At 42.5% G+C, this 24961-nt stretch overlaps 1 protein-coding gene across 1 annotated transcript in view; it reads left to right on the top strand.

Annotated features, from left to right (window-relative positions):
- msh3 (mutS homolog 3 (E. coli)) overlaps positions 1-24961 on the top strand; it is a 405607-nt gene that overhangs the window by 325450 nt on the left and 55196 nt on the right. Inside the window, exon 21 of the mRNA XM_068029606.1 lies at positions 2012-2198. Coding sequence (XP_067885707.1) covers positions 2012-2198 — 187 coding nt within the window. The remainder of the gene's footprint in view (positions 1-2011; positions 2199-24961) is intronic.

Genomic DNA, 24961 nt, shown 5'->3' on the forward strand with positions numbered 1-24961 from the left:
CATCTCTCTATCGCCCACTTCCTCATGAGGTGCCACCCTGGTGATGTCAAGTGTTGCCTCCTCCAATGCAGTCAGGATGGCAAGCTGAAAAGCTTTCTCCCAGTCATTGTGCATTCTCTTCTCCTATAAGGATAAAAGAGCTTTACCTCTAAGAATTTCACTCATCCACATTGTTTGTCACCTGGGACTGACTGGTCAGGTTTTACTTCATTCAGAGAAACCTCTGTGTACTGCCAGGATTTCAGCAGACTCTTTAGTCAATGAGGGGCCATAAGCTGAGACTTGCCACGTTGAGGTAAATTTTATGCAGGTGGTGAGTTCTCAAATGGGTGCGATGTAGCCAAATATGCTTGGGATTCGGGTGCTTCTTTAGCTCCCCAAAAGTGTATGTACGTTGGAAAAAAATGTTCAGGAAAGGTGATTTTTCTGTCAAAATAAGTGTAAAATGAAGATCTGCTGTCAGCTGTCGGCTGACTTCCAGTGGTGTTCTGAATTAGATTGTCACACAGTGAGGCTTTTCAGCATAACTTTCATCTTTCCAGTATTTAAGAAAGGTGAAATGGGTTTCCAGATTATCATGAAACATGGTCGATTGCTATATTTGCAAGCTGTACATTATATGTACTTTAGAAAAGAGAAGTTTCTTATTCACCAGTTTGCTTCCACAGTGAACCATCGCTTAATAAAATCAGAACAATTTCTGTTAACAATCTTTTAAAAGCATAGGATTATTAATATATCTTATTAGTTTAAAGGGTTCCCTATATCTGGCTGCAGTTGATAACCATGCTGTCTATGAAGCAGGGTTAGCGACAAAGCCAGCCAATGTTGTTTGGGCCAGTTAGGTTTCCGTGCATGTCAGGTACCCCTGATGATGTTTCAATCTTCAAACCAAACAACTGAGAGATCCACGTCAGAAAAGAATCTGTTTTCCTGAACAGGAATGCACACTCTCTACCTACAGAGACACAATTGTGTATCCAAACCCAGAGGACTTGCATGCAAATTGACAACACCTATAGTCTGTGCAGGGGTACTCCTAGACGCTGACTAGCTAAAATTGCACAGTTTACTGGGACAGGTGAACTTCTTGTTGTTTATACAGCTAAAGATACCATGCCTTTTAGGTCATTGGCTTTCAGGGCTACTGGGATCTGCCTGAGAAGAATCTCGACCTTACCCCTCTAGATAGAATCAATAAACCAAGCTGACCATTCAGCCATCAACAGCATCCAGGGGTACTGAAAATTACTTAACTCAGATAATTAATTAACAAGTCTTCCACAGAGTATTGATTTGATTCCAATCTTTCACCTCGAGTTGTGCTATTTTGGAGTCAAAGTAGCCATAAAGAGGCACCGCTTACTTTTCCCTTTCCCACCAGGAGAATAGTCACTAGTTCATCAGAAAGCAACTGAAAGGTACAGGCTTGAACCTTTGCTGCAGGATAGCAGGTGCTGTTAACTCCTCCCGATGGTTATCCTTTGTCACGAGGCCAACCTTTTTACCCAAGGGAACTAAGGGCTGTCCTCTTCATGCAAAAAATAAACAGCCATAATCTGAAGTGTATCAAACAACATTCACAAATGCAATTGCAAAGCAAAGGCTGCGTTAAGCTAGTCAGAACTATTGATTGATTGCTATGTCACTCTGTTTTAACATGAAATAATATGGAAAGAAATCGAAGAGCACTTCTGCCAGAGGGTTTTGCACAAACTGTGAAGATCTTATTTATTCCATTTACTCGCAAATAGCAATTGCAATACCACTTAGAGTCCAGAGGGGCCTCTGGTGGTTGGCACTCTGCAGTTTCTAAGGAGCGTACATGAATTCCACAACTCAAACCCTAGACCCTTTCAACATATTGCAAAGATGAGGTTAGCCAAGTATACCTTGATTTCCATTGCAGGTGGTGTCTTTTCACCACAGCTGCTGGGAAATGTTGAATTCTTTTCTATAGAATGTTGGATGCTTTATAAAGATTTTAAAATAATAAAACTATGCTTTTCAGAATGGGAGCATCTGACAACATCTACAAAGGTCAAAGTACATTTATGGAAGAGCTGACAGAGGCAGCAGAGATCATTAAAAAGGCAACATCTCGATCATTAATCATCTTGGATGAACTGGGAAGAGGCACAAGTACTCATGATGGTATTGCCATTGCTTATGCTACTCTGGAGCACTTTATTAAAGATGTAAGTATTTTGTTGGCAAAACTGAACTCCCAGAATGCTGGAAATGGGTGTTCAGTTCTAAAGTTATTAGCAAAACACTGATGTGACTAATTTAGTGCTAAATGTGGATCTTGATGCATCAGTAAGGTCAAACTGCCTTTTTGCTGTTGCTCTTTGACTATTACTACTAGTCTCCAGACTGAATGTCTGCTCTCTGTTGGCACAGTAGGTCGTGTACCTATAATCAGAGAATGGTTACACCACAGAAGGAGGCCATTCAGCCTATCGTGTCCTTGCTGGCTCTGTGCAAGAGCAACACAGCTAGTTCGACTCCCTTGCCCTTTTCCCATAGCCCTGCAGTATTTTTTTTCTACAGGTTCTTATCCAATTTCCTTTTGAAAGCACCAATTGTATCCGCCCCCACCCCACACTCAGGCAGTACATTCCGAATCCTAACCGCTTGCAGTGTTTTTAAAAAAAAAACTTTTCCTCATGTAGCTATTGGTTCTTTTGCCAATCACCTTAAATCAGTGTCCTCTGGTTCTGTACCTATCTGTTAATGGGAATGGTTTATCTCACTATACTCTGTCTCAACCCTTCATAATTTTGAACATTTCTATCAAATCGCTTCTCAACTTCCTCTGATTTAAGGAGAGCAAACCCAGCTTCTCCAGTCTGGTACAATGCCATGCGGCAGAAAAGCAATCCACCCCCCACCTTCCCTCGCCATTTTATAGGGGCCACCCAATCCTCCCTCCTCCCACCCGTCCCTAGTGTAAAGTCCAGCGCAGGAATGTGGAATGCAGTGCTTCAAAAAGCCTTAAATGCAAAATCAATTAAGCTGTTAAAAGCAAGGGAGATATTTACTTGGGAACGAAGGGTATTAAGGGGTATGAATAAAAGAAAGGTCTTTGGGATTAAGAAAAAGATAGAGGTGTCATGGCTAACAAAATGACAAAGCATGCTTGACAGATCAAATGATTCTATATCCTTAAATATAAAACTTTTTTTTTTCACTTTGAGCTCAAGTGACTCTCCCCTTCTTGTAGACGGATTGTGATTATGCCAAATATGTCATTAGTGTTCAAACTTTCTTTGGTAGTATTGTTTCATGTCTTCCTTGTCTACTCCTGTCAGTCCCTTTTTTTTTAAACACTTCAGTCTGATCAACCCTAGTCTTCTTATCTCCAGACACTGTAGCCTCAATTTTAACTGCTCCCCACCGCACCCTACCCTCCCAGTCTTGCAGGAACCAGTCTTGTGACACCTTTTGCCTATTTATGGAGATTTGAAAAATTATACCTGGGCAGCTAAATTTATTTTCCTATCTATCCTTTTTTCCGATAGATTCTTAAGGGGGAGGGGGAGCAGCCAGAGGTCGTGGTACATATCGGTACCAATGACATAGCTAGGAAAAGGGATGAGGACCTGAAAAGCGAATATAGGGAGTTAGGTTGGAAGCTGAAAGGCAGGACGAGCAGAGTAGTCATCTCAGGGTTGTGCCACGTGCTAGTGAGGCTAGAAACAGGGAGCGAGTGCAGCTGAACACGTGGCTACAGAACTGGTGCAGGAGGGAGAGATTCAGATATGTGGATCATTGGGATACCTTCTGGGGAAGGTGGGACCTGTACAAGAAGGACGGGTTGCATCTGAACTGGAGGGGCACCAATATCCTGGGTGGGAGGTTTGCTAGAGCTCTTCGGGAGGGTTTAAACTAGTTTGGCAGGGGGATGGGAACCGGAGCCACGGATCAGTGGATGGGGTAGCTGTTGAACAGGCAGATACCGAGTGCAGAGAGTCTGTGAGGAAGGTTAGACAGTTGACGGCAAAGTTGCAGCCAGTATGATGGGTTGAAGTGTGTCTATTTTAACGCAAGAAGTGTCAGGAATAAGGGTGATGAACTTAGAGCATGGATCAGTACTTGGAGCTACGATGTTGTGGCCATTACGGAGACGTGGATATCACAGGGGCAGGAATGGATGTTGGATGTTCCAGGGTTTAGATGTTTCAAAAGGAATAGGGAGGGAGGTAAAAGAGGTGGGGGAGTGGCATTGTTAATCAGGGATAGTATCACAGCTGCAGAAAGGGAGGTCGTCAAGGAGGGTTTGTCTACTGAGTCATTATGGGTGGAAGTTAGAAACAGGAAAGGAGCAGTCACTTTGTTGGGAGTTTTGTATAGACCCCCCAATAGCAACAGAGACATGGAGGAACAGATTGGGAGGCAGATTTTGGAAAGGTGCAGAAGTAACAGGGTTGTTGTCATGGGTGACTTCAACTTCCCTAATATTGATTGGAACCTCCTTAGTGCAAATAGTTTGGATGGAGCAGTTTTTGTCAGGTGTGTCCAGGAAGTTTCCTGACTCAATATGTAGATAGTCTCCCCTCTAGTCGGCCTATGTTGGACTTGGTGCTTGGCAACGAACCAGGCCAGGTGGCAGATCTCTCGGTGGGAGAGCATTTCGGTGATAGTGATCACAACTCCCTGACCTTTACTATAGTCATGGAGAGGGACAGGAGCAGACGGGATGGGAAAATATTTAATTGGAGGAGGGGGAAATTACAATGCTATTAGGCAGGAACTGGGGAGCATAAATTGGGAACAGATGTTCTCGGGGAAATGCACGACAGAAATGTGGAGGTTGTTTAGGGAGCACTTGCTGCAACTGCTGGATAGGTTTGTCCCGATGAGGCAGGGAAGGGATGGTAGGGTGAAGGAACCTTGGATGACAAGAGATGTGGAACAGCTAGTCAAGAGGAAAAAGGAAGCTTACTTAAGGTTGAGGAAGCAAGGATCAGACAGGGCTCTAGAGGGTTACAAGGTAGCCAGGAAGGAACTGAAGAATGGACTTAGGAGAGCTGGAAGGGGGCATGAAAAAGTCTTGGCGGGCAGGATTAAGGAAAATCCCAAGGCGTTCTACACTTATGTGAGGAACAAGAGGATGGCCAGAGTGAGGGTAGGGCCGATCAGGGATAGTGGAGGGAACTTGTGCCTGGAGTCGGAGGAGGTAGGGGAGGTCCTAAATGAATACTTTGCTTCAGTATTCACTAGTGAGAGGGACCTGGTCGTTTGTGAGGACAGCGTGGAACAGGCTGATATGCTCGAACAGGTTGAGGTTAAGAGGGAGGATGTGCTGGAAATTTTGATTGATATGAGGACAGATAAGTCCCCGGGGCCAGACGGGATATACCCAAGGATATTACGGGAAGCGAGGGAAGAGATTGTGGCGCCTTTGGCGATGATCTTTGCGTCTTCACTGTCCACTGGAGTAGTACCGGATGATTGGAGGGTGGCAAATGTTGTTCCCTTGTTGAAGAAAGGGAATAGGGATAACCCTGGGAATTATAGGCCAGTCAGTCTTATGTCGGTAGTGGCAAATTATTGGAGAGGATTCTGAGAGACAGGATTTATGATTATTTGGAAAAGCATGGTTTGATTAGAGACAGTCAGCATGGCTTTGTGAGGAGTAGGTCATGCCTCAAAAGCCTTATTGAATTCTTTGAAGATGTGACAAAACACATTGATGAAGGAAGAGCAGTGGATGTGGTGTATATGGATTTTAGCAAGGCGTTTGATAAGGTTCCCCATGGTAGGCTCATTCAGAAAGTAAGGAGGCATGGGATTCAGGGAAAGTTGGCTGTCTGGATACAAAATTGGCTGGCCCATAGAAGTCAGAGGGTGGTAGTAGATGGAAAGTATTCAGCATGGAGCTCGGTGACCAGTGGTGTTCCACAAGGATCTGTTCTGGTACCTCTGCTCTTTGTGATTTTTATAAATGACTTGGATGAGGAAGTGGAAGGCTGGGTTTGCAAGTTTGCCGATGACACGAAGTTTGCTGGAGTTGTGGAAGGCTGTTGTAGGTTGCAACGGGACATTGACAGGATGCAGAGCTGGGCTGAGAAGTGGCAGATGGAGTTCAACCTGGAAAAGTGTGAAGTGATTCATTTTGGAAGTTCGAATTTGAATGCGGAATACAGGCTTAAAGACAGGATTCTTGGTAGTGTGGAGGAACAGAGGGATCTTGGGGTCCATGTCCATAGATCGCTCAAAGTTGCCACGCAAGTTGATAGGGTTGTTAAGAAGGCGTATGGTGTGTTGGCTTTCATTAACAGGGGGATTGAGGTTATGCTGCAGCTCTATAAGGCGCTGGTTCGACCACACTTGGAATATTGTGTTCAGTTCTGGTCGCGTCATTATAGGAAGGATGTGGAAGCTTTAGAGAGGGTGCAGAGGAGATTTACCAGGATGCTGCCTGGACTGGAGGGCATGTCCTACGAAGAAAGATTGAGGGAGCTAGGGCTTTTCTCATTGGAGCGAAGAAGGATGAGAGGTGACTTGATAGAGGGGTACAAGATGATGAGAGGCATAGTTAGAGTGGATAGTCAGAGACTTTTTCCCAGGGTGGAAAGGGCTATCACCAGGGGGCATAATTTTAAGGTGATTGGAGGGAGGTTTCGGGGAGATGTCAGAGGTAGGTTCTTTACACAGAGAGTGGTGGGTGCGTGGAATGCGCTGCCAGCGGTGGTAGTAGAAGCAGATACATTAGGGGCATTTAAGCGACTCTTGAATAGGTACATGGATGATAGTAGAATGAAGGGTAGGTAGTTAGTTTGATCTTAGAGTAGGTTAAAGGTTTGGCACAACATCGTGGGCCGAAGGGCCTGTACTGTGCTGTACTGTTCTCTGTTCTATCCCTTTCGCAATCCCTGTGCTTTCCCATTTAGATTGTACCATTCTTACAACCAGTGTGTATTGCTCCACATTTTGTTATGCTAAACTGCTTGGCCATTGTTCTGACCACTTGCTTAATCTGTCTTTTGTTTTGAATAGTTTTGTTCTATTCACTATATTAACATTCAATCTCGGTTTGGGGTGGGGAAGGGTGGGTGGCAGGGAAATGTAGTCAAAGTATGAAACAGTGTAATCTTTGTGCATCTATCTCTGTCATTGACCCCATTCCCTGTCTCTGTTGCATTTGTCCCTCCCTCTCATTTTTTCTCTCCCCTCTTTCTCTCTCCCCCCTCTGCCCCATAAAGGAGGCCAGTTTCTGAAATAGTGCGGACAACTTTTTGCCATGCTACCTGCATGAAATCTGGTAAAGTATGAGGGGGTAAAACCAATCTTATCTTCAACAACATTCAGTCAAAGTAAAATTATTTTTTTATTTTGATATTATTGAGGCCACTTTCCCTGTAGCACCCTTTTAAATTGTGTATAGAGTATATATTTTCTCTGAAATGGTTGTTTCCACGTTAGCAGAATAATACTGGACTTTTCTGTACTATTAATACAGAATGATTGTCCTACATAATTTATAATAGTAATCTTTATAATTTTTTGAATGATTGGGAAATGTATGCAATGTAAAAAGTGGCTTTTGCACTGATCTGGATAACTAAAGATTTTTTTTCATGGAAATCTTAATTTTGTCATTATCACTTGTCTGTCACTAACACTGATGACCTTTTTCTTGCTGAATAAACATTTTTGACAGCTTCAAACCATTGCTGTCGGGATGCTGATTGATCAACATTCACAGTTGTGTTTCGTGTCAATGTTGGTTCATTGCTGCAAGGGCTTTTAACAGTGTATCCTGGCAACATATTTCTATTTTTACAAGTTCTATTATGTTAAATTAAAACCGTACAACGTGGCATAATTGTAAACAAAGATGTGCACAATGGGACTGGGATAAAGAAGTGTTTGACAACCTTTGTTGGCAAAGCCTTTGACCCATTAAAAAAATTTTGTATTGTGCACCATTCTAGATGAGCCAATAAAAGTTTGCGATAAGCAACAATTGCAATTGACAGCTTATACAAAATTAAGATCAGCTGTTTTAAATAATCTATAGAGGAAAGAGGCAAAAATATTGGCTTTATTTAAAATACAGTTAAATGATGGGAGAGGTAATGTACTGGAACAACATGCTTTTGATGTGTGTAATGCTTTTTCTAATCAGTGACTTTTTTTTATTATGTTGCTGTTTTCTAAATAATCTATGCCACAGGAATGATGTTTCTTGAAGTGATTTATGACTGACTGTTGCTGTGAATTGGTCACCATTGACTTACCTACTTAGAGTGATTTCACTTGACTTACTTTTACCATATCTGGGAGACAGTGGCGTCGTGGTAATGCCACTGGACTAGTAGCCCAGAGGCCTGGGCTAGTGTTCTAGGGATGTGGGTTCACATCCCACCACAGCAGATGGTGAAATTTGAAATCAATTAATAAAATCTGGAATTAAAGCTAGCCTGATGGTGACCGTGAAACCACTGTCGCTTGTTATAAAAACCCATCTGGTTTCACTAATGTCCTTTAGGGAAGGAAATCTGCCATCCTTACCTGGTCTGGCCTACATGTGAATTCAGTTCAAGGGCAATTAGGGATGGTAATAAATGCTGACCTAGCCAGAGATGCCCACATCCCATGAACGAATAAAAAAATAAAACTCCCCGGAACTGATTGTCCCTTGTTTCTCTCCTTCACTATCTTTCAAATTTTTCCCTCCTCATCTCCCTCACTCATCCACTTTCCATCCAAGATGACCGTAAAGTTTACCTATTGCAAGATCTGATTGGCTCTTAAATGATTCCAGAATTTCCACCTCTGCTATTTTATCCAAGAGTACATTCCAATATGTGAAGAATTTCCGAATATCACTTATCGAATTGCCTTTTGCAAATTTGAACCTGTGATTCCTTGTCCTACTTGCAATTCCATACTTAATTTTCCATACCATTTACAAACTTGTATATATTATGACTGAGGTGGGAGGAGTGCACTGTCTTTTCTAGTTCCACTTCTCCACAGGTCACTACATATTTAAATGTTTACACAGTTACCAATGTAGTCAATCATATACTTTGCTCTTTATTCCAGAATAAAATACACCAAGCAGGTTTATTTAATAAACAACAAAATTATCAGTTTATTATCAAACAAGACTTATTCAGTAACGAAGCGAAGCATTAACACACAGATTGAAATATGAAAGTTCCCTTTTTAAATTCCCACACATACATACACACTCGAAAAAATACAGAAATTCTCTCTGAAGAGGTCTGCTATATAAAAAAAATATACTTTGGCCTGAGCTGCAAACAATCCAAATCCCAAACAGAAAGTCAACCTCTTGACCTCCATAAACCTTGACATGTGGCTTCTCTGTAAACATCTTCCCCAGGTCACCAAGGTTTCTGTTGTTTATTGAGCTTAAGCACATGATTTCCAGCAAAGGTTGTTTTCAAACAACATCTCAAGTGTCCTTTCAGTGAACTTTGTAAAAAAAAAATCCATGGAATCTTTTAATTTTTAAGTCATTAAAAAACCCCCCAAAAAATGGAAGCATTTTCGTAACATGTACTTCTACATGAAAAAACACTGGCAGACAAGATGAAAGAAAATCCCAAGGCGTTATATAAGTAGATTATGGGCAAGAGGATAACCAGGAAAAGAGCGGGGTCCATTAAGGACCAATCTGGCAATCTGTGTGTGGAGCCAGAGGACATAGGTAAGGTTTTGAATGATTACTTTTCATCTGTTCACTATGGAGAAGGATGATGTAGGTGTAGAGATCAGGGAGGGGAATTGTGATATACTTGAACAAATTGCCATTGAAAAGGCGAAAGTATTAGCTGTTTTAGCGGGCTTAAAAATGGATAAATCCTCAGGCCCAGAGATAGCAGGTGCTCTGACACAAATTTTCAAATCCTCTCTGGCCACAGAAGAGGTACCAGAGGACTGGACGACAGCGAATGTGGTACCATTATTCAAGAAGGGTAGCAGGGATAAACCAGGTAATTATAGGCCAGTGAGTCTAACATCAGTGGTAGGGAAACTATTGGAAAAAATTCTGAGAGACAGGATTAATCTCCACTTGGAGAGGCAGGGATTAATCAGGGATAGTCAGCATGTCTTTGTCAGGGGGAGATTGTGTCGAACAAATTTGATTGAATTTTTCGAGGAGGTGACTAGATGTGCAGATGAGGAGAGAGCAGATGATATAGTCTACATGGACTTCAGTAAGGTTTTTGATACGGTCCCACGTCCGAGATTGGTTAAGAAGGTAAGAGCCCATAGGATCCAGGGCAATTTGGCAAATTGGATCCAAAAGTGGAGGTAGGGGGTGATGGTTGAGGATTGTTTTTGTGAATGGAGGCCTGTGACCAGTGGTGTACTGCAGGGATTGGTGTTGGGACTCTTACTGTTTGTAGTGTATATTAATGATTTTGACGTGAATGTAGGAGGTATGATCAGTAAGTTCACAGATGACACGAAGATTGGTGGTGTCGTAAATAGTAGGAGGAAAGCCTTAGATTACAGGACGATATAGTTGTGCTGGTAAGATGGGCGGCACAGTGGCGCAGTGGTTAGCACCGCAGCCTCACAGCTCCAGGGACCCGGGTTCGATTCCGGGTACTGCCTGTGTGGAGTTTGCAAGTTCTCCCTGTGTCTGCGTGGGTTTTCTCCGGGTGCTCCGGTTTCCTCCCACAAGCCAAAAGACTTGCAGGTTGATAGGTAAATTGGCCATTATAAGTTGTCACTAGTATAGGTAGGTGGTAGAGGAATATAGGGACAGGTGGGGATGTGGTAGGAATATGGGATTAGAGTAGGATTAGTATCAATGGGTGGTTGATGTTCGGCAAAGACTCGGTGGGCCGAAGGGCCTGTTTCAGTGCTGTATCTCAAATCTAAATCTAAAAGAGCAGTGGCAGATGGAATTTAATCCTGAGATGATGCACTTTGGGAGGGCTAACAAGGCAAAGGAATATTCAATGGATGGTAGGACCCTATGAAGTACAGAGGGTCAAAGGGACCTTGGTGTACTTGTCTATCGATCACTGAAGGCAGCAGCACAGGTAGATAAGGTGGTTAGGAAGGCATACGGGATACTTGCCTTTATTAGCCGAGGCATAGAATATAAGAGCAGGGAGGTTATGATAGAGCTGTATAAAACGCTAGTTAGGCCACAGCTGGAGTACTGTGTACAGTTCTGGTCACCACACCATAGGAAGGATGTGATTGCACTGGAGAGGGTGCAAAGGAGATTCACCAGGATGTTGCCTGGGTTGGAGCATTTCAGCTATGAAGAGAGATTGGATAGGCTGGGGTTGTTTTACTTGGAGCGGAGAAGGCTGAGGGGGGACCTGATTGAGGTATACAAAATTATGAGGGGCATTGATAGGATAGATAGGAAGAAACTTTTTCCCTTAGTGGAAGGGTGAATAACCAGGAGGCATAGATTTAAGGTAAGGAGCAGGAGATTTAGAGGGGAGTTGAGGAAAAACTTTTTCACCCAGAGGGTGGTTGGAATCTGGAACACACTGCCTGAAGGGGTGGTAGAGGCAGGAACCCTTACAACATTTAAGAAGTATTTAGATGAGCACTTGAAAAGCCATAGCATACAAAGCTGCGGGCCAATGGTTGGAAAATGGGGTTAGATTGGATGGGTGCTTCATGGTCGGCGCACACGTGTTGGGTCGAAGGGCCTGTTTCTGTGCTGTATAACTTTGACTCTAGATCACCTCTTAGTTGTCTCCTTTTAAAGCTAAAAGCACAACTTTCTCCATCTTTCCTCATAAGTCAGACGTTTTAAGCTGAGATTCAACCTTGTCGGTTTTTTTTGGCATTGCATCTAATGCTTAAATGTCTCCTTTGTGTCTCTGTGACCAGAAAGGATCAAGGTATATAGTTTGACTAGAATATTCTAAGAACATTAAAAAATAGGAGAAGGAGTAGACCATATGGCCCCTCGAACCTTCTCCGCCATTCATTGCGATCATGGCTGACCCTCAGAGTCAACTCCAATTTCCTGCCCGCTCCCCATATCTCTTGATTCCCTGAGAGACCAAAAATCTGTCTATCTCAGCCTTAAATATATTCAACGATGGAGCATGCACAACCCTCTGGGGTAGAGAATTCCAAAGATTCAAAACCCTCTGAGTAAAGAAGTTTCTAGTTTCAGCAACCTAGAGGTGAAAAAGAGTGAGGAAATTAAGGCTATTGATGTCAGTCAAGAAAAAATATTGGAGAAACTTGATGGACTACAATCTGACAAGTCCCCAGGACCAGATGGCCTATATCCTAGGGTTCTAAAAGAGATAGCTGCAGAGATAGTAGATGCGCTGGGCATGATTTTCCAGAATTCCTTAGATTCAGGAATGGTCCCGTCAGATTGGAAGTTGGCAAATGTTACACCGATTTTCAAGCAAGGAGGTAGAGAGAAAACAGGGAACTACAGGCCAGTTAGCCTGACATCTGTCGTAGGGAAGGTGCTGGAAACTATTATTAAAGAAGTCTTAATATTGCACTTGGAAAAGCATAGTATGATTAGAACAAGTCAGCATGGTTTTACTAAAGGGGAGACCCTGTTTGACAAATTTAGTAGAGTTTTTTGAGGATGTAACTAGTTGGGTAGATAAAGGGGAACCAGTAGATGTAGTATACCTGAATTTTCAAAAGGCATTTGATAAGGTGCCACACAAAGGATTAATAGGCGAGATAAGGGCTCATGGTGTTGGGAGTAATATATTAGTGTGGATAGAGGATTGGTTAACAAACAGGAAACACAGATTGGGCATAAATGGAGCATTTTCAAGTTGGCAGGCAGTGGATAGTGGGGTGCCATAAGGATCAGTGCTGGGGCCTCAATCTATATTAATGACTTGGATAAATAGACAGAGAGTAATGTATCTTAAGTTTGATGATGATACAAAGCTCAGTGGAAAGGTAAGCTACAGGGAGGATATAGAAAGGCTGCAAAAAGATATAGCCAGGTTAAGCTAGTGGGCAACAAGATGGCAAATGGAGTATAATGCAGTGATGTGTGAAGTTGTTCACTTTTTGGTTGTAAAAATAGAAAAGCAGAATATTTTTTAAAAGATGTGAAACTGGTAAGTGTTGATGTTCAGAGAGACATGGGGATACTCATACAAGGAACGCAGAAAGTTAACATGCAGGTGCAGCAGGCTATTAGGAAAGCCAATGGCATATTGGACTTTATTGTGAGGGGATTGGAGTACAGGAATAAAGAAGTCTTACTAAAATTGTCCAGGGCTTTGGTGAGACCGCACCTGGAATACTGTGGTCAGTTTTGGTCTCCACATTTAAGAAAGGATATACTTGCACTGAAGGCAGTGCAGCGACGATTTACTAAATTGGTCCCTCAGATGAGGGGGTTGTCCTATGATGAGAGGCTGAGTAAATTGGGCCTATGTTCTCTGGAGTTTAGAAGAATGAGAGGCGATCTCATTGAAACATACAAGATTCTGAAAGGGCTTGATCGGGTAGAAGCTGAGAGATTGTTCTCATTGGTCAGGTAATCTAGAACACGGGGGCACTGTCTCAGGATAAGAGGTCAATCATTCAGGACTGAGATGAGGGGAATTTACTTCACTCAAAGGGTTGTGAATCTTTGGAATTTTCTACCCCAGAGGGTTTTTTTTTATTCATTCATGGGATGTGGGCGTCACTGGCCAGGCCAGCATTTATTGCCCATCCCTAATTGCCCTTGAGAAGGTGGTGGTGAACTGCCTTCTTGAACCGCTGCAGTCCATTTGGGGTAGGTATACCCACAGTGCTGTTAGGAAGGGAGTTCCAGGATTTTGACCCAGTGACAGTGAAGGAACGGCGATATAGTTCCAAGCCAGGATGGTGTGTGACTTGGAGGGAAACTTGCAGGTGGAGGTGTTCCCATGCATTTGCTGCACTTGTCCTTCTAGTTGGTAGAGATCGCGGGTTTGGAAGGTGCTGTCTAAGGAACCTTGGTGCATTGCTGCAGTACATCTTGTGGATGGTACACACTGCTGCCACTGTGCGTTGCTGGTGGAGGGAGTGAATGTTTGTGGATGGGCTGCCAATCAAGTGTGCTGCTTTGTCCTGGATGGCGTCGAGCTTCTTGAGTGTTGTTGGAGCTGCACCCATCCAGGCAAGTGGAGAGTATTCCATCACACTCCTGACTTGTGCATTGTAGATGGTGGACAGGCTTTGGGGAGTCAGGAGGTGAGTTACTCGCCTCAGGATTCCTAGCCTGGATGCTTCATCATTGAATACACTTACGGCTGGGATAGATAGATTTTTGGTCTCGCAGGGAATCCAGAGTTATGGGGAGCGGGCAGGAAAATAGAATTGAAGCCCAGGATCAGCCATGATTGTATTGAATGGCGGAACAGGCTCAGTGGGCCATATGGTCTACTTCTGTTCCTATTTCTTGTGTTCCTTATCTTAGTCCTAAATGATTGGTCCCTTATCCTGAGACTGTGCCCCCTTGTTCTAAATTCCCCAACCAGGAGAAACGATCTCTCAGTGTCTACCCTCTCAGGCCCCTTCAGGATCTTGTATGTTTCAATGAGATCACTTCTCATTCTTTTAAACTCCAGAGAGTATAGGCCCAATTTAGTCAGCCTCTCAACATTAGACTACCCTCTCATCCCAGGAACTAATTTAGTGAACCTGTGCTGTACAACCTCCAAGGCAAATATACCCTTCCTTAGATATGGAGACCAAAGCTGCACACAGTACTCCAGCTGTGGTGTCACCAAAGCCCTGTTCAATTGTAACATGACTTCCTTACTCTTTTACTCCAATTCCCTTGTCATAAAGGCAAACATTTGCTTTCTGAATTGTTTCCTGTACCTGCATGCTAACTTTTTGTGTTCCTTGTTTGAGTATACCCAAGTCCCTCCATCAACATTTAAAAGTGTAACTCCTTTTGAAAAATATTCTGCTTTTCTATTCTTACTACCAAAGTGAATAACCTCACACTTCCCCATTTACCACCTTGTTGCCCACTCACGTATAGAGTCTTTTACGGCACAGAAGGGGGCCATTCAGCTCATCGATTATCCGGCTCTCCAATGAGCTATCCAGTCAGTCCCACTCCCCCGTTCGATCCCCGTAGCCCTGTAAGTTTGTTTCATTCAAGTGGCCATCCAATTTCCTTTTGAAGTCATTGATTGTCTTTGCTTCCACCACCCTTGTGGGCAGCGTGTTCCAGGTCATTACCACCCGCTGCGTAAAAAAAAGTTCTTCTTCACATTCCCCCTGCAATTCCTGCCCGAAACCTTCAATCTATGTTCATTAGTCCTTGTACCATAGTTAATGGGAACAGTTTTTCCCTCGTCTAACTTATCTAAGCCTGTCATATTCTTGTACACTTCTATTAATTCTCCCCTCAATCTCCTTTGTTCTGATGAGAACAACCCCAGCTTTTCCAATCTAACCTTGTAACTAAAATCCTCCATCCCTGGAATCATTCTGGTAAATCTCTTCTGTACCCTCTCAAGGACCCTCACAGTCTTCCTAAAGTGTGGTGACCAGAACTGGATGCAATACTCCAGTTGGGGTCTAACCAGGGCTTTATAAATGTTCACCATAACTTCTCTGCTTTTGTACTTAATGCCTCTATTTATGAATCCCAAGATCCCATATGCTTTACTCAATATGTCCTGCTGCCTTCAAAGTTCGATGCACATGCACCCTCAGGTCCCTCTGTTCCTGCACACACTTCAGAACGGTGCCATTAAGTATATATTGCCTCTCCCTATTCCTTCTGCCAAAATGCTTCACCTCAAACTTGTCAGTATTAAGTTCCATCTGCTACCTCTCTGCCCATTCTGCTAGCCTATCTATGTCCTGTTGCAGGCGGTTCATATCATCCTCACTGTTTAGAGGTGTGGCATCAACAAATTTTGAGATTCTATTCCAAGATCCAAGTCATTTATATATTGCAAAAAGAAAAGCAGTGGTCCCAGCACTGACGCTTGGGGAACACCACTGTCTACCATCCTCCAGTCTGGAAAAACAACCATTTACCACGGCTCGTTGTTTCTGTCCTGAAGCCAATTTTTTATCCAATTGACGTGAGCTTCAATTTTTCTAACCTTTTATATAGTACTTTGTCGAATACTTTCTTAAAATCCATGTAGACAACATCATTGCTTTCCCTTCACGGCCTTCTCAATTACTTCATCAAAAAATTCAATTAGATTACTCAAGCATGACCTGACTTTTACAAATCCGTGCTGGCTATCCTTAATGAACTCAAACCTCTCTAAGTGTCTGTTGATTTTTTTTTTCCTGCTTATTGTTTCTAAAACCTTACCAACAATGGTGTTAAACTAACTGGCCTGCAATTCACCCTTTCTTGAATAAGGATTGAGGTGAGTGTGAGGTGATGCATTTTGGCAGAAGAAATAGGGAGAGGCAATATGTACTTAATGGCATAGAGCTAAAGAGTGAGCAGGAACAGAGGGACCTGGGTGTACATGTTTGAAGGTGGCAGGACATATTGAGAGAGTGGTTAGTAAAGCATATGGGATCTTGGCATAACATTTGCCACTCTCCAATCCTCTGGCATCTGCCTATATCTCTTTGCAGCCTCCTTGTGTCCTCCTCACATCTTGCATTCCCACCTAGCTTTGTATCATCAGCATGCATAGATACATTATTCTCGGTCTCTTCATCTAAGTCATTAATATAGTTTGTAAATAGTTGCGGTCCTAGCACTGATCCGTGGCACTCTGCCTGTCACAGCTAGCCAACTTGAAAATGCCCCGTTTATCCCTACTCGCTGAGGTTTGATCATGACTTCCTCTGACATATTCTACTGTTTTGGCTATGTAGTTCAGTACTCTATTGTTTTTGTTGATATATCGTATTGTTTGGTCACTGGATACTGAATGTCACGTCTACTAAGACTTCCAGGTCTCTCTTATTTTCATCCTCAGCTTTTCAGCGGTATTCATGGAGTAGGTGTATTTATTTTTCTTTCCTAGATGCAGTGCTTTGCATTGATCTATATTAAGTTTAACTTGTCATTGCTCTATCTGCGTACATATTTTGTTCAACTAACTCTGTAATTTCTGAGCTGCCGCCTTTTGTTCCACTACCCCATCTAATTTGGTATAATTTGCAAACTTGACCTATTTGCATTGGGTTTCTGAATCCAAGTCACTGATGTAAATCCGGAACAGTAGCGATCCTAACACTGATCCCTGGGCACCCCACTTAGTACTTTATCTTCTCCTTCCCTCATCCTGAATCATCTGCAACAAAAACCTGTTGCTTTCTACTCATCTTCCTGAGGAGATTTATGTAATGACTTCTGAACGACTTGGGACAACATATTGTTGGTCTTACCAAAGCGCCCTCTTCCTCGAAGAAGTATAGTTGGTTTTTGAGACAGGGAAACCTGGATCTTTGTTGATTGCTATTAACTAAGTTATTATTCTGTAGATAGTGTTCAATGTGCCACTTGATTATCAATTTCATATTTTACACAGGATTCAAGTGAGACTAATGAATCTGTAGTCGAGTCTAAGCTGTGGTCCTTTTTGACTATTGGCACTATATTGACCTGTTTCCAGTCTACCAGTGCCTCCTTAATGTTCAGTGATTCACAATGATTTTCAGTACCTCACAAATCTCCTCTGTAATCTGCTGTAGTACTCGGGCATAAACGCTGTTAGTGTAGTGCCAGCTGTGGCTCAGTTGGTAGCGTTCTGGCCTCTGAGCCAGAAGTTGTGGATTCAAGTCCCACTCCAGGTGCACAAAAATCAAGCTGACAATCCAGTGCAGTACTGCCAGTGCATTGTTGGAGGTGCCGTCTTTCAGATGAAGCATTAAACTGAGGCCCCATCTGCCCTGTCAGGTGGACATAAAAGATCCCATGGCTCTGTTTTGATGAAAAGCAGAGGAGTTATCCCTGGTGTTCTGGCTAATATTTATCCCTCAATCAACATCTCAAAAGCAGATTATTTGGTCATTATCACGTTGCTGTTTGTGGGATCTTGCTGTGCTTGAATTGACTGCCGCGTTCCCTACATTACACCAAGTACTTCATTGGCTGTAAAATGCTTTGGGACATCAGGTGGTCGTGAAAGGTGTTCTATAAGTGCAAGTCTTTCTTCCTGTTTATCATCGTGGATTTATTGTTTGAGCCCTTTTAGCTCATCCAGGATTTACGTTACAGCAAAGTCATTAATTTTACCTGGGATAACTGTTTGGAGAAGGTCGATTGTTCATCTCTTCCCTGTGAATAGTTGAAGGAAGTAGTCATTCAACATGTTTGCTTTCCTGTGCTTGTCTTCCTTTTCGAACCTGCTTGCATTTTATATGGTTCACACATCTCACTGACTGGCTTTTTAACTGTGGAAATATTCCTTGCCATTCATGTTTTCTATCTGAAGCTATACATTTTTTGTTATGAAAGTGCTTCCATTGTTTTTAATATTTTTATTTTTTTGAGAACTTGCGTTAAAACTGAAAAGATTCCATGGATGTGTTTTTTTTTACCAAGTTCACCGACAGGACAAGATGTTGTTTAAAAACCACCTGTGCTGGAGGCCACCTGTGATTTGGGCTCAAAAAACAGCAGAACCCTTGGTGACTTGGGGGAAAATGGTTACAGAGAAGCCACATGTCAAGGTTTATGAAGATCAGGAGGTCCACTCACTGGGAAGTTTTAGTTGGAGTGTGGACTGTTCGAAGACGGTTGGTGGTTTCCTGCCAGGAGAAAAGAAACCACCCAGCTCACCACCTTATCTTTTTGAAGAAATCCTGCCAAGATCCAGTGTGGAAAAAAAATCCCTGGTGCCGTATAGCTGCTGAGGAGCTGAAAAAAAAATCCTGCGATTCAGGTCTGTGCTGGCGGAAAAACCCCGATGCCACATTTCTCCTAGAAGCATACTAGAATAATTCTTGACATCTCCAGAACTGACACCTTCTGAAACGATCCTAGTGATCCGTCTCCGTATACCCAGATGCCAGACCAAAAAGGGACAACTGACTTCCATATCTTCTTTCTTTTATCGTCCAGAATTAGCAAGTATTTGGCCAAAGTAGTTTTTTTTTGTAACAGACCTCTGCAGAGTGAATTTCTGTATTTTTTCCAGTATGTGTGTGTGAATGTAGTTGGGGAATTTTTAAAAGGGAACTTTCATATTTTAATCGGTGTGTTAATGCTTTGCTTCATTACTGGCTAAGTCTTGTTTTATAATAAACTGATAATTTTGTTGTTTATTAAAGAAACCTGGTTGGTGTATTTTGTTCTGGGATTAAAAAAAAAAGTATATGATTGTCTGTATCGGTAACTCGGTAAACATTTAAATAGATGTTGTGACCTGTGGAAAATTGGAACTAGAAAAGACAGTTTTGACCCATTTACATTCCAGTGATCCCAATCTGCATTCTCCTTGCAGAATTTGTAGAGGTCATTGTTCCTCTTTATTTCTCTGTTGTTGTTATCCATTTAGGGTCATGTCTGTTTAGCCTGATCTTGCTGTTTTTAGGTATGTACTTAGCCTGAATGTCACTGTTCCTCCCTTAAGGATGCCACAATTTCCATTTTCTGTATATCGAGTATTTTAGAAATACCAGATTGTAATGAGAGCTACCTCTGGTTTCTCTGTGGTTTTATTATTCTTGGAAAAGTCTGCCCTGGAAAGATCTCTTCCCCTAAGCCACTTACATGTGCACTTTCATATTCCCAAATGTCTAGTCTTAAGCCTTCCATTCATCACAACAGTTCTGCAGCTACCAATCTGCTCAATCAAACTTTCACCTCCACCTTTTGATATCTTTGACCCCATTAAAACTGTTGTTCTCTCTCACCCTGTCATTCTTCCCGTGCTGCCCTCATCGCCACCTCCTTAAGTCTAAGGGACACAGACTGGAATCTTTATGGCTGTTCATTGCCAGATCTGTCTGGACCATATAAAGCACTACCAGGTCACTGTTCCAGGACCATCCTGGAATGCAAAGGTAACCCCCGGCTTCTCTTCACTATAAAGCGTCTTCTTAAACTTCTAACCCCTGCATCCTCCACCATTACCTCCCAACAGCAAGCGCAAGGAGCTCATGGATTTCTTTGTCGCTAAGATTGAGACCATTCATCAGATGCCTTTGCCACTTCCCTCTCTTACCTTGGCTCACCAGGCCAATCTTCCCCTAAGGTTGCCCCCTACCCCAGCCCTGAGCCCGCATCTTTCTCTAGTTTCTCTCCTGGTTCCCCTAATTCCCCTTCCGAGCTCACCTTGTCCATGAGAACCACCTCCTTCACCCATGACACTATTTCCACCAAACTGCTGACTACCAATGCTCCCACTAATCTGGGCAGTGCCATGTAGGCCTTGTTCAGTGATAAACCTAGCCACACAGAATTTAAAGGGACTGTGCACTGAAAAAAAGTGGCTGCGCATAACAACTAAATTTTAAAGAAAACATTGCTGATCACCCAACTTCTGTACCTGGTCCCTGTTGTGGTTTTCTTTCTTTAACACAAACACACCAACCGCACAAGGAAGATTGGTAACTCAAATCAGTAGGTTCTTTAATTGAAGAAATGAAACTGTGTACAGCAATAACTGGGAGGTGCATTAACACGCCTGGTCTCTCTGACTGCTCCTAGCTTCTGCCTGATGATTACATGAGTATATATATCACATCCTGTATGGTGATGGACAGCAGTTTTAGATACTTAAAGGTATACCACAACAGAGCCCACGTTAGCTGATATTGTAAATGTTTCCCTCTCCTCAGGTACTGCATTCTTCCCTTAAAATCTGCCATCATCACCTCTTGCCACAAAAAAACACCCTTAACCCCTCTACCCTTGCAAATTACTGCCCCCTCTCCAACCTCCCATTCCTCTCCAAAGTCCTTGAACGCATTGTGGCCTCCCAAATCTGTGCCCATCTTTCCTGGAACACCATGTTTGAATCCCTCTGTCATGCAGGCCCCCACCTGCCAAGCATGAGGCATATTCATTTTGCCACATGGACATTAAATTTCAAACTGTTGTTGAAGTGAAGAAAGGACTTGCTTTAAAACATTGCCAGATCTTGGCTGGAAAGACATTTGCATATTTAACAGACAGTGCTTAGAAAGGGCAAAGGACCATTCCCTGCCACATTCAATCCACAATGGACTTTTGATCACCAGGCATTGAAGGTGGGGGAGCTCACATTCCAGGTTGACTGCTAAGATGGCCAGATACACAAACAGACATTGTCAAACCAGCTAGTCACATGACTAACCTGCTGGGCAACCTGAGTTTTTGAATCTGTACAAACAGTTTGGGCAGAAAGCAGAATGCTCTGGACTGAGAAGATCTCTCCTGGCTGGCTCGCCACAGCCTCTCCTGTCTGCCTGCTCCCATCCCTTTCTCACAAGCCTCTGAATCCATTGAAGACACATGAACCCCAAGAGAGAAAAGTCTCCTATAGCGAACAAGGTTTTAAGAAGAATCCTGTGCCCAACGAAAAGCAAGATCTACCTACAATCAAGGACTCTCCAGTGAGCTTGAAGAACTGTAACAAAAACTCTTCAGATATTGCCTCAAATGTTTCCACTTTATTTTTCTTCTGTTCCTTGCTGTCTCTATTTGTATGCTAGCGTGGGCGCGTCGTGTATCCGTAGGCGGTAACTGAATTAGAGTTTAAGTTTAATGAATTTCAACTTATCTTCTTTAAACCTACGAAAACCTGTTTGTGCTAGTTTCTTTGCCTTATAATTGGAAAGCGGTGAACAAGGATTCAACAAGGGGGAGCTAAAAACATGGTGTGTTTAAAATAAAACCCTGTTACGGTAAGATCAAGTGAAGGCTGAAAGGGAACCCTAGACCTCTTTCTCACCTAGTTGTAACACCCTCCAATCAAGTTTCTGCTCCTGTCACAATACTGAAATCGCCCTTATCAAAGTCTCCAGTGACATCCTATGTGACTGTGACCATGGTAAACTATTCCCTCTCGTCCCTCTCAACCTTTCAATAACCTTTGACTTGATTAACCACTTCATCCTTCTCTAATGTTCCTCCTCTGTCATCCAGATGGGTGGGACTGACCTTATCTGGTTCCATTCCTATCTATCTAGTTGTAGTTAGGGAATAAGCTATTATGGCTTGTTTTCCCACTCCTGCACCATTACCTCTGCTCCCGCCCCTCCCTTTTCAAGGATCTATCCTTGGCCTCCTCCTATTTATCATCTGCATGCTGCCCCTCGACGACGTCATCTGAAAATACACTGACAGCCTCCACATGTATGCTGACAACACCAAGCTCTACCTCACCACCATGTCTCTCAACCACTCTAGAATCTCTAGTTTGTCACATGGCATGTCTGACATCCAGTACTGGATGAACAGAAATTTCCTCCAAAAACAAAAAACTTAACAACTTGCCCTATTATAATTGTGCTTGTAATTCTTCCAATATAACCAAATCATTGCTGCTTGGGAGGGATGCCAAGTGGTAGTCAGAAGTGGATTATGAACATTCTACAACTCCAGTTCTTTATTGGCCGTTTTAATTGCTAATCTCTATCACTTTTGGCTCATTTTCCGTAGTTGCTCAGTTTCCATTGTGTGATCTCTACATATGGGAAATACTTGACGGCAAGCATTCTTAATTCGCATTGACATATTTAGCAACATGGTGCAGTGCAGTATTTCAAGTAAAAGCACTACATGTTCTTTCCCCTTCAAATCCACATACTGTTTTCATTATTTAGACATAATTAATATCCTTGTTCAGACAGTAATCATCCATCTAGATTTTTAACTAGGGAAAATTACAAGTCATTTTATCTTAGTTTTTCACTGGAGCAGTGATGTCTGATAGATATCTAAAGGTCAAGTGAAAGATTGTACTGTCAGGGAGGCTACAAAAATCACAAGAGATCTGAATTGGAATAGTTGTGTGTAGTGACCATTTCCTTTCGTATTATGGAAATAGCACTTCCATAGAAATGTCTTCTCCCTTTAATTTAAACTGGATTGTTGAGACTCTGATACAAACTACAAACAGTTTTGTTCTCCCTCACTGACCATTACCTCCAAGTGCAAGGGCAGTACAGTGTTGTTCACTTCCTTTTCTCTTTAGTAACAACAACAACAACTTTTATATAGTGACTTTAACGTAATAAAACATCCGTAGGCGCTTCAGAGGACCATTATAAATCAACGTGTGAGACCGAGCTACAAAAAGAGATACTGGGTCCGATGGCCAAAAGTTTGGTCAAAAAGGTAGATTTTAAGGTACAATTGTGTATATGTTTTGCCAAAAAACCCTTCTTCTGGGAATGGTTTACAGATGTATGCATAGGTTAACATACCTGATAAACAGTTAACCAAATTACTTTTATTTTGGCTTTTTGAGTTGTGGGAACAGGTGACCTGTTTTACATCATGTAGCAGAGCATTGTGGTGGCCACCAGAGAGCTGAGATACTTCATAGTAGGATTTTGGAGTGGCTCTTAATGGTCATTTATTTGAGATTCTTTTCTTTTTCCCCTCACCACACCATGTACTATTGAAATAACGTTCCTGTGATTTCTATAATAACTTACTGGCAAATCACCAGTCAGAGTAGCTGTTGAGTATCATCCTAAAGTGTACATCTTCAGCCTTCTGCTAGCAGCTGCAAAGATAACTCCATTTAACATTTGAACTGAAAGGGCACAGATGGGTCAAAATGTTGTGACTTTATTTTTATTTTATTTATCTCAATAACAAGTTTATCTGGATTTGGCTACAGAACAGTATTAAAAGCACATTGATCCTCCTTCTGATGCTGTCTTTCCATGTAAAGCAAAGCTAGGCAAATAGTATCTTACAGCAAAGTATAGCAAGAAGCTAGTGACTCCTTCCACCATCAGTTTTTGTGGTAAGTTTAAAATATATCGGTATTAGATCGTTATTGCAATTTCCTGCCTTCTGTTTGAAATAGTCAGAAAATACAGTTGTAATCTTTTAATAAAGACTGGTTGGAGTAGAACTTCCTTAAACTCCACTGACCTCAGTATTTCTGAAGTTCTTGGTGCCACACGCTGTTAAATGGTAATTTGATATTGACGGTAACTCCTCCCACCTTTCCTGCTGCAAAATCGTGTGCTCCAAAGGCATCCTTGTTTTTAAAAGCAGACCCATGAGGTTCAGATCCCTGGGCTCAACATGTGAGGATGGATTCCAGCTGCTGCTTCATATACAGCAGGTTCCTGTTTCTGCTCTGCTCACACCACCTGCTCCAATGCAGCTGTGCATTACCCTGTGCACTTTCCTCTGTCTCACAACCTAAATCCCCAGGTGTGAATGTATCTGAGCTGGTGTTTGTGAGGGTACAAGTGCACGTTGATGAGCAGGTCAGGGTACTGGCACTGCTTCCTGGAGAAAACATAGAAAAAGTAAAGATAGGTTACAATAGTGTCATCATGACGAGCTTTGTAATATAGCTAACAGCATACCAAGCCAAGTTGTAATGTGGTCTATTGGTCTAGTGGCAATGTTTATGTAGAGTGAGTAAAATAGAGCTTGAAGTATTGAGCTGGGAGAAGCCTATGACTATCTGCTTCTCCCTCAATGCTCCTTTGTCTAATGAGCTGTGGCGGAGCTCTCTGTCATGTTATAATATTTTTGAACTTAAAAATTCTACTCTTTTTAGAAGCCGTGGAGTTGATACTGGGGCAAAGGGTGAAAACGGGCATTAAATGGTTCTCTCATAAGACAGGCCCATTTGAAAGTCAGGATTTAGCACACAATTTTGGTTCCAGTTGCTGATTGCCATAATTTGAAGTTGCCTGGAAGTGCTCAGAAGCCTGCAGGTTTGGCACTCAACTGCTGATTAGTCGCAATTTTCATGGAGCAGTATATATGGGCTGCTTCCACAAGGTATGGAGTGTGCTGGCTGACACACAGCAACACATTGCAGGATAGTTCAGGTACAGAGGGAAAGGGTGCACAGGTTCTTGGATTCAGCACTGGAGGTCCTGGCGGAGAAGGTCCAGAGGA

The sequence above is a fragment of the Heterodontus francisci genome, chromosome 4 (genome assembly GCF_036365525.1).
Source record: "Heterodontus francisci isolate sHetFra1 chromosome 4, sHetFra1.hap1, whole genome shotgun sequence".
Taxonomy (NCBI): Eukaryota; Metazoa; Chordata; class Chondrichthyes; order Heterodontiformes; family Heterodontidae; genus Heterodontus; species Heterodontus francisci.